The sequence below is a fragment of the Dipodomys merriami genome, unplaced genomic scaffold (genome assembly GCF_024711535.1).
Source record: "Dipodomys merriami isolate MVZ:Mamm:240054 unplaced genomic scaffold, mDipMer1.0.p SCAF_90, whole genome shotgun sequence".
In the NCBI taxonomy this organism is placed as follows: Eukaryota; Metazoa; Chordata; class Mammalia; order Rodentia; family Heteromyidae; genus Dipodomys; species Dipodomys merriami.
Window position 1 is genome coordinate 757832 of NW_027206513.1, and position 10809 is coordinate 768640.

The following is a 10809-nucleotide window of genomic DNA, read 5'->3' on the forward strand; positions in this document are numbered from 1 at the left end:
AGAAAACTGGGAAACTAAAGGGGAAAAGTAAATGAAGAAAGATGTTTTGAGTCATAGGGTCAATGCCCTATGAATTAAAGATTATCCAATTTTTTAAACTCTCTCCCCAAAGCAAAGACAAAACTTTCGGCTGGGAAGTTGGCTCAGTGGTAGAGTGCTTGCCTTGCATGCCTGAGGCCCTGGGTTCAATTCCTCAGCACCACATAAGCAAAAAGAAAAAAGCTGGAAGTGGTTCTGTGGCTCAAGTGGTAGAGCGCTAGCCTTGAGCTGAAGAGCTGAGGGACAGTGCTCAGGCCCAGAGTTCAGGCCCCACGACCGGACCCAAAAAAAAAAAAAAAAAAAAAAAAAACTTTCAACCTGTTGCTATTTCTTCTATTTAAAACAATGACAAGAAAGCATCTATGCCAGTTGTCAGTGTCTATTACCTATAATCCTAGCTATTTCAGGAGGCTGATATCTGATGATTGTGGTTTGAAGCCAGACCAAATAGCAAAGCTTACAAGACTCGTTTCTCTAATTAACCAATAAAACATAGAAGTGAGGCGTGGCTCAATGTTAAGAGTGAAAAAGCTAAGGGACAGCACCCAGGCCACACACACAGTTCCCTTGACCCTGTTTTCACCAGACATTTTTTCTTGCTGCCCTCCCTTGGAGGAAGCTCCACTCCCAGCAAACTGCTCTCAGAAAATCATCAATGATCTCTCCATTGTTAACTGGTGATCAAAATAGTAATTCTAATTTCAAGATCATATCAGGGCAGTGTATATATGAAACCCATCTAACTTTTGAAGATGGATGGAGTACCCTAAATCAAACATTAGTTAACTTAATCCAACTGTATGGGTTTTTGGGGGGGGGGCAATTCTAGGGATTTAAACTCAGAGTCCTTCTACTTTGTGGGCAGGTGCTCTATTGCTGAGCCACACTCAGCCCAACTGTATTTTTATGTACATGATGATCAAGAAGGTTATACTTAGAAGAATGTCAGAAGGTAAAATTTTAATGTAGAAAAAGAACTGGTAAGTGACCACATTTGCTTATAATTAAAATAAATGTACAGGAACTCCCAACAAACTAGAGGTCAAAGTTTCTGTAACTTGATTAAGTTTATATTTACAAATCATATCCTTACAAAAAACATTTGTGGCTGGGTGATGTAATACTTTCTACTCAGGAGACTGAACTCTGAGGATAGAAATTCAAAACCACCTTGGGCAGAAAAGTCAGTGAGATTCTTTTTTTCTTTGGGTCCGGTCGTGGGGCCTGAACTCTGGGCCTGGGCACTGTCCCTCAGCTCTTCAGCTCAAGGCTAGCGCTCTACCACTTGAGTCACAGCGCCACTTCTGGGTTTTTTCTTTTTGCTAATGTGTTGCTGAGGAATTGAACCCAGGGCCTCACGCATGCAAGACGAGCGCTCTACCACTGAGCCAACTTCCCAGCCCCGTCAGTGAGATTCTTTATCTCCAATTAACCAGTAAAAAATGATGATAAGGGGTGGCTCAAGTAGTACAGCACTAGCTTTAAGTGGAAAAAAAGCCCTGAGTTCAAGTCTCAATACCAGCACACACAAACCCTTCCCCCCAAAAAACATATAAAACAAACAACAACAACAAAAGACATTTATGGAAAATTTCAGACTTAATGGCAAAAGCTCAGAAACATTCTCTTTGAGATTTGGGACAGAGTTGGCTATAATCAATGAAAGGGAAAGAAATAAATAGTGGAAAATATGTGAATAATAATACTATTATTTTAGATTATATGCTCTCATGAGCCAAAGCAATATATATGTCTGAGAGTTCAATAAGGTTGACATATGCAAAATTTTTAAATTGTTATTATCAAGATGATGTACAGAGAGGTTGCAGTTTCATAAGTCAGGTAAAGAGTACATTTCTTTTTGGACAATGTCACCCCTTCCCTTTCTCTCTCCTAGTTTTTCCCTCTTATCCCCACCCACAAGTTGTATAGTTCATTCTCAACATACTGTCTACTGGGTACCAATGCTGCATGTATTCACCCTTTTGCAAATTTTGTTTATGAGAATCATTAGCAGTTCTCTATACCAATAATGACCACCAAGGAAATAACAAAATAACACTCATACTAACTGTAAAACTAAAAAGGATGTGTTAGCCAAAACTCAAAGGACTTCTATATAGAAATATAACTCAATAAAAATGCCATCTTAGTTATTATAAAGATCTCATTTCTTCCTAAAGTAACGTAGAAGTAAACTCAATTAAATCCTGAGCAGAGGTTGTCACTCAGTGGTAAAGTAGCTGTCTAGCATGCCAAGGCCTTGGGTTCTTTCTATCTGTGGCACTGCCAAAAAAAAAAATTCAGCAGGATTTTTGAGACTCTTGAAAATTTTTCTCAGAAATATATACAGAGAAGTCAAAGAAATAAAACAAAATGTAAAAAGGAATCATAAAGAGGAGGCTACACTCCTGAGTTTCCACATTCACTGGCTCCAAGCTCAAGCACCGCTTTTTGCTAAATCGTGTTGCCAGGCAATGTCCCTCTGATGCACTACAAGGCACTTATGTGTCCTAGAGACACTTGTGTCTATGTAGCAGCCATGGGCAGGTGGAGCTGGCAGGGCCAGTAAGACTGGCCAACTTCTAATCCAGTTACCACAGAGGCAGGGCATCAGGGATGGTGTGCCTGGATCTGTCTTTCAAAAAGCACCCATGGAGCTGGGCTCCAGGGGCTCATGCCTATAATCCTAGCTACTTGGGAGGCTGAGATCTGAGGATCATGATTGGAAACCAGCCAGGGCAGAAAAGTCACTATGAGCTTCTTATCTAGAAAACTGGAAGCAGTGCTGTGGCTCAAGCAGTAGAGTGCTAGTCTTGAGTAAATAAGCTGGATAAGTGACCAGGCCCTGAGTTCAAGCCCATGGACCAGTGGACCAGTGTATACACACACACACACACACACACACACACACACACACAGTTGCACAAAGTCCTATCACTTCAATATCACACCCAGGATTATTCTGCCAAACAGTAAGCTTTTAGGTAACATACTCAAACCATATCCAAACTATAGCAACTGGTCTACCCACAGTTGGAGAGGAGGAAAGCAAGAGCAAGAAAAGTAACTGTATCTGTGATCTAGCTGATGTGGGTGGCAGTGCACACAGGGCAACCACAGAGGGCTTGGAGGGCTCCTCCCAGGAGGGAAGAGTACGGACGGACCTGTATATCTCAGTTCTGGGAAGTGTTATCATCACACTTCACTTCTCTGCTGTGTCCCCATCTCCCTCTGTCTCCCAACCCCACTGTAGCCAGAGGGATACTCCCTTGAAAGGCCCAACCCTGAATTACTTGACTTCTTGATATTCTCATCCTGCCTCATATACATAGGAGCTCCAAATCTGTGTATTGACAAGGCATATAACTTACATCCACTCAATGTTCCTTTGGATGAGGTTTCAATGTGTACTCCAAGGTTTCCTGTTGAGTTTCTATTTTTTAAATTTTATTATTAAGGGCTGGGAAGATGGCTTAGTAGTAGAGTGCTTGCCTTGCATGCATGAGGCCCTGGGTTCGATTCCATAGCACCACATTAGCAGAAAAGGGTGGAAGTGGCACTGTGGCTCAAGTGGTAGAGCACCAGCCTTAAGCTTAAGAGCTGAGGGACAGCACCCAGGCCCAGAGTTCAGGCCTCACGACAAATATATATATTTAAGTAGTTGTTCCTTTAAGCAGTTACAGTTCCATATTCCTGATGATTGTAACGCCCATTTTGAGGTATGAAGAAGGTGGAAACTTAAGCTGGCTCAAGTATTTAGAGCTGGGGGGGGGGAATCTTTGGGAGGTGATCAGGATTACATAAAGTCATCAGGGTGAAGCCCACATGATAGAATCTTGGTGGCTCTATAAGAACAGTGAGATGCTGGGCACCAATGGTTCATGCCTGTAATCCTAGCTACTCAGGAGGCTGAGATCTGAGGATCACGGTTCAAATCCAGCCCAAGCAGGAAAGTGTGTGAGGGACTCTTATCACCAATAAGCTACTCAGAAAAAAAATAGGCAGTAGTGCTGTGGCTCAAGTGGAGTGCTAGCCTTGAGCAAAAAGAAGCTCAGGGATAGCACCCAGGCCCAGAGTTTAAGCCCCAGGACTGGCAAATAAATAAATAAATAAATAAATAAAGTGAGAAAGAGACTAGAAAAGACACAGGTACATGTATTCCCTGTCTCTTATTATGTGGTGCCTTTATTGCCTCTGGACTCTGCCAGCCTTCCTTCCTTCTCTTTCTTTTTGGCAGTACTGGGGTTTGAATTCTGGGCTCCCACTTGCTAGGCAGGTATGTTACCACTGAACTAGGCCTCCAGCCTTTTTGTGTACTGATTACTTGTTTATTTTGTGCTAGTCCTGGAGCTTGAACTCAGGGCCTGGGAACTGTCCTTGAACTTTTTTGCTCCAGGCTAGAACTCTACTATTTGAGTCACAGCTCTACTTCTGGCTGTTTGATGGTTAATTGAAAATAAGATTCATGTGGACTTTCCTGCCTGAGCTGGCTTTGAATCTCGCCCCCTCCTGATCTCAGCCTCCTGAGTAGCTGGGATTACAGGGGTTACCCACTGGTTATTTTTCAGATACAGACTCAGTTCCTGCCCAGGCATATTCATGGATTGTGATCTTTCTAATAGCTGGGATGACAGGTGTATGCCACCACACCCAACTTCTTCCACTGAGATGGAGTCTCATGAATTTTCTTCTGCCCACATTAGCCTGAAATCATAAACTTGATCTCAGTCTCCCAAATAGCTAGGATTACAGGCATTAGACACCAGTGCATGGCATTCAACTGCCTTTCTTTGTAATTCTTCCAGTCTGTGGTAACAGGCTATTGTCAACAAACAACAACTAATCCATCCAACACTTGCTGTTTGCTCTGTCATGAGAATGCACCCAAAAGGCCATCAGTAGGTAAGACACAGGTCTGAGAGAGCCCATAGTTGGGTGGGGACAGGAACATACAGAATCTGAGGGCAGTGTCATCTAAAACAATCTGGGACCATCAGGGGAAGGGTCAGGGAAATTTCCAGAAATATGCATCATGACCACAGATGGGAGAGGGAACTATGACCTGCCACTGGCTTCCTGCCACTGGCTCAGCCAACACTCCTTTGGAACTAACTTCCTAAGCATAACAAGACATCTGTCTGCATCCCTGGCCTCTGTCCACTGGATGCCTGGTGCGACTCCCCTACTGTCACAACAAAAGGACATTGCCACATGTCCCTCAAGTCAGTTGAGAGTCACTAGTTCAGAACTTGGGAAGGTTAGATAAGAAACATAGCTACCAAAGCCAACCCTAGGGCCTCATATGATCCACAGTTTGGGACTGTGAGTCAACATCACAATGAGTGCTCATACTTACCAAAGAGATCACTCTACTCTGCCTACCACAGTGCCCTAGATCTGAGCCCTTGTTTTTTCAGACCATTGTCAGCGGTGCTGGTGGCTCACGCCTGTAATCCTAGCTACTCAAGAGGCTGAGATCTGAGGATCGAGGTTCAAAGCCAGCCCCTGCAGGAAAGTCCATGTGACTCTTATCTCCAATTAATGACCCAAAAACCAGAAGTGGTACTGTGGCTTAAAGTGCCAGAAGCTAGCCTTCAGTAAAAGAGCTCAGGGAAGCCGGGCGCTGGTGGCTCATGCCTGTAATCCTAGCTACTCAGGAGGCTGAGATCTGAGGATCGGTTCAAAGCCAGCCCAGGCAGGAAAGACCGTGAGACTCCTATCTCCAATAAACCACCAGAAAACCGGAAGTGGCGCTGTAGCTCAAGTGGTAGAGCGCTCGCCTTGAGCTGAAGAGCTGAGGGACAGCACTCAGACCCAGAGTTCAAGCCCCACGACCGACAAAAAAAAAAACACGACAGACAAAAAAAAAAAAAAAAAGAGCTCAGGGACTGTGCCCAGGCCTCAAGTTCAAGCCCCACACCAACAAAAACAACAACAGTAAAAACAACAGTAACAACAACAACAACAAAAAACACTGTCATCTCAGCTACCTGTGGGCTGGATAGGGAGAATGCATGTGTGATCCCCACTTTACAGATGAGGAAAGTTAAGCCTGAGGAGTTTAACTAAACCAGTCATACAATAAACTTAACCAAACTAGGCCAGAAGCGCAGGGAGCCTGGTGTGATAGCCAGCAGTACTTGGCTCGTGGCACTTCAACTCCACCATCCTCACTTTATCTCTGGGCCTCTGAATTGATATCTGACCCCACTGTCACAGTGGGGAGGCAAGCCAGGCCCCATGGTTTCACCCACTGGAAGGCCCTGCTATGTCTTTGGGAGAATCCTCCATCCCCACTCTTGTACATGGGATGCTTCCCCTCCCTTCCCCTCCCCAAGGCATATAGCTTTAGCTCTCAAAATCTTGACCAGAGTGCACTTATATGCATGGGGCCTTCTTCCCACAGAGCACATCCTCTGCCCTAGCAGAGAAACCAATGCTGCCTGCTAGAAAGTTCTTATCCACTCCCAACACATATCTGGGATATATGGCCCTCTATCCTAGGTGACTGATGGAGGGATTCATGGTGGCATTAACAGGTTAGGGAGAAACAATAGCCTTGGAGGTCAAATAGAAGAGCCACATTCTAGAAACCAGGGGAGGAAATATGGACAGAGGAGGAAAGACATATCGCTCTAACCACAGCCAGACCCCTGCTGAGCAGGTGGCTTTGGGCTCCAAACATCTGAGGCTCCAAGTCACCTGAGGAGGCTGTGCCATTAGGACAGAGTATCAGGTTTGGGGGACAAATGCCCAGGAATTGAAAAGTGAGATCTGACAGGCACAGAGCTCTTCAGACATCTTCAGGCAGGGACACAGGGTCTCCAACAGAGTGCCCTCTCTACCCCCACCAGGCACTGGTAGCTTACATCTCTAATCATAACTACTCAGGAGGCCGAGTTCAAAGCTAGCCCAGGCAGAAAAGTTTGTGAAACTCTCATCTCCAATTAACCAACAAAAGCCAGAAATGGAGGTGTGGTTCAAGTGGAAGAATACCAGTCTTGTGTGAAAAAGCCAAACAAGAGCACAAGCCCTGAATTCAAGCTCCATTATTGGCATGCATGCTCCATGCATCCATGCACGCACATGTGCATGCACTCACATACATAAGCAATATCCCTATACAACCTAGCTAGCTCCCACTACCACCACTCTTGCTGCAGCTCCTTGCTCAGTCCTTTCCAGCCACACTTATCCCAGCTAGTGTACCTATGACAGCAGATACCCCCCTCCCATTTCCTCCCTCACACTCCTAGCACTCAGAGACTCCTCAGTGCCCATTTGACCAGCAAGCAGCTCTCATAGGACCAGTCCTGGGCCCACTGTCAGAGGCTGGGCAGAGGAATGGGAGAATGCTCTAGTTCTAGGAGGCACAATTCCCTCACAATTTTAACAAATCCTCATTGAGCTACTGCCTGGTGCTAGGCACAGTTCCAGGCTCCAGTTATTATAGTGGACAGAACAAATCTCTGCCCCTTATGATTTTGTCTCTGATGGAGCTAGACCTCAAAGCAGCCAGTACCCTATGGAGGACCTGGAATTTATGAAAAGAGTCAAGGCTCCTTCAGGGAAAGTGTGGGTAAGGCAGACGCACCCTTTGGCATCTTAGAGTGGCAGATACAGGGCTGCAGCCTTCAGACCAGAGACTCACAGGCAGGCTTGGAACTTCCTCTTGGGAAACTGAACTCCTGGGGAATTGTAGTACAGCTCTGGGGAAGGGGCACAAATTTGGAATGGTGTCTTAATCTTTGAGGCTTTATAGGCCTCTTGGGCCCATGTGAGTACATATGACAATACATGTTGGCATGCCTCGGCTCTTAGTCCTGTCCCTAAAGAGTAGGTCTCAAAGCCCAGATGGGACCTTCCTTGATGGCTCTCTGGGTGGTCCTACCAGCTCCAGGTTCTTCTGTTCCTAACAATCCCCAGAGCGTCAGAACTTCTTATAGATAAAAACCACAGAGGCTCAGGGAGCACAAGACACAGCCCACTGCACCTGTGCATGCTTAGAAGGGACCTGGAGCACCAGCCCCCTTTTCCATCTTCATCAGCACTGACAACAGCTCTTAGTTCTCACATCCAGCTGAATGGGCTGTCCTGGCCTCCTCACAGATCATCTGACAGCCCCTCAGGCACTGCTGACCACCTGGGCACTTCAGGTCCTAAGCTGGCTCCATTCCCTTTCATCACAGAACATCTAGAACTTACAACTCCCTTGCTCTGACCCAAGCAGAGGGCTGAGTGCTGTGTGAGAGAATGTTTACAATCCTGAATCAACTCTTCCTAGCAATCACTCCTTACTGGTTATTAGTAAGTATGGAGTGCTGGTCCACAGCTTATACATTTGTTACCCACCAAGGATGGTGTGGGGGGTGGGGAAGCCTTGAAGCCTCACCGACTGCTTAAAGCCCACAACAGCCCCAGTGGGCAGTAGTTATCCTTAGCCCCACTTTACAGATGCACAACTGAGGCTCAGCATCATTGAGGGATTTTACAGCCAGCCAATAAAGATGTCAGGATCACACCTCAGGTTCCATTAACTCAGCCTCTGCTCCATGTCAAGACCATAGAACTCCTTGGGGGCACAATTGGGCACATGTATTGAAAACAGGGAAACCCTTCTGAGCTTGAAGTGGGCTTTGAGGCAGCTTGACTAAGCCTGCTTTCTCTGGCATCCAGTCCACCTCCTAAAGAAATCAGCAGGCAAACTTAATACTGTTCCAGACAGTCCCTGCTCCAGAGTCAGCTCAGTTAGGAAGGCTCTGAAGCAGTGGGCAAAGCCAGGCTGGTAATGGAGAGGCTTCCCAGGGTGCTGACACGCGACCCCCAAACCCATCCCAGGATCCCGATGGAGACATCTCAGGTGGGGAGAGAAGCAGAGAAGCCCTGCAGAAGGCCTGTATCCTCAGGCACAGCAGTGGGGAATGCTCATAAGTCCCCACCCCTGCCCTAACCTCACACAACTGCCACCTGAGTTCACAGCCAGATTCCCTGCCAGGTTAGCCTCCAGCCAGTGAAGGCATGGCTTGGGCAACTTCTAGCCAGCTAAAATCTGAAGCTCAAAGTGAACCATCTTGGACCCCATGAACTCACCTAGAGAAGAGGTGTGAGGGAGCCCAAATGGATTTCCTTGTGGCCACTGACTTGAGGCAAACAGCCAGCCACCCTGATCTCTGGAGCAGAATGGAAGAAGGGCCCTGCTTCCTGGCCCTTTGCCTTTTTCTGCTCTCAACTAAACTTCCCAAGGGGTTGTGATGAGTCCTTGCGGCTAAGAGGCTGCTGGGAAGCTCAGAGGCATTGTAGATTCCCTGCATCCCCATCCAAAGGCCTCTGGGTTCCAATCCCAAGAGCTGGAACTCAGGAAGGTCAGTAGAATGCTGAGGTAGACAAGACACTCATCCTCTATGGGAGGGTAATAGAGGGGCACAGGTGCCAGGAATGACACAGGGCTACCCCTTCCCTACAGTCCAGAAGTGGAGGGCTGCATCTGCCTCTTTGGAAAGGGGGAAGGGAAGTTACAACCTTAACTCCCTTCTGAGCACCACGTGTGTCCAGGAGGGCCCCTCCTCCTAACCAGCCCGGAAGTGGTAGAAGTTTGCCACTGGATTGGAAAGCAGTTCCAAGGGCAGCTGTGCGTGTGGGGAGGGAGGGAGGAGGGTCCCAAGGAGGCGGTCTGCCGCTAATTTAAGGTCTGTCTCCTCCGTTAATATTTTATTGGGATAGAAACGTGGCGCCTGAAGATCTGTTTACCATCCCAAGGGCCTGAGCTTTGCCTGAGGAGGGGGACTGAACTCTGACTGGAGGGAGAAAGAGGCAACCTCATCACTATCCTAGATCTCCAGTCACTCAATGACAGGTGCCGCCACTGAGGGTCCTTTCCGTCATCTCTGGGCACTGGCCCCGCGGGCCTCGGCCAGGGGCAGGCCAGGGATGGCCAGATATGCTCCATCAAGGTGTCACTGGGAACCTCGTTCACAGCCACTCAGGTGTCGCAGCTCTGGTCCCTTTGGGGCTTCAGAGAGCCTGGGCCCTTCTCGGTCCCCTTAATCCTAGGCCTAGTCCCCACGGAGCAGGGAGGGGGGCGGTGGTCCGGGCGGCCCGGGTGGCAGAGCTCAGCGCGCAGTCTCCTCGCCAGCCCCTCGTACCGGAGAGAATGGGTGCAGCTCCCTCCCCAAGGACCCCGGACCCTCGGTGGAGAGCCTTGGCGGGGTGGGTGGACACGCTTTACCTTCCATGGACATGGGTTCCAGGATGCCGAACTGCTTGAGGACAGCGATGAACAGCAGCACCACCACGGCCATGGCGCAGAGCTCCATGCCCTGGATGCCCATGGCGACCGGGACTGCCGGGGGCCGGGGTGCACCCCTCGCCCGCGCTGCCTGGGGAGGCGCCCCGGCCGGTGCAGCCCGCCCGGCCTCTCGGGGCGGCGGCGGCTCACATGCCCCCGGCAGGCGGGGCCACAGACGCTGGCGGAGCTGGGACCCCGCGGAGGGCGGCTGTGGCGGGGAGTCCGACCCGCCGGGACGCTGCAGGCGGCCCGGCCGCCGGGCCCGGGCGCAACTTTCCAAATCAACCTGCAAACTTCGAAGTGCGGAGACGCAGAGCGCCGCTCGGGGGACCCAGGAGGGCCGGCGGCGCCTCCATGCCCTGCGCGGGCACTAAGCCTCTGCCGGCCCCGGTCCTGCCCCGAGGGCGCGGGGCCACCACCGCGGCGGGGGTCCCCGGCGTTCCCCGCCGCCCCAGGTTCCATCGCGGCTCCCCGCGCGCTCA

At 49.0% G+C, this 10809-nt stretch overlaps 1 protein-coding gene across 2 annotated transcripts in view; it reads right to left on the reverse strand.

The window, feature by feature from the left end:
- The window catches only part of Kcnip3 (potassium voltage-gated channel interacting protein 3), an 87490-nt gene that overhangs the window by 26997 nt on the left and 49684 nt on the right, over nucleotides 1-10809 (reverse strand). The window contains exon 1 of one of the 2 annotated variants that reach the window (XM_070013364.1): nucleotides 10268-10658. The exons of the other annotated variant lie outside the window; for it this stretch is intronic. Coding sequence (XP_069869465.1) covers nucleotides 10268-10370 — 103 coding nt within the window. The 5' untranslated portion in view covers nucleotides 10371-10658. Of the gene's footprint in view, nucleotides 1-10267; nucleotides 10659-10809 lie in introns of those variants that run through there. 2 annotated transcript variants of the gene reach the window in all.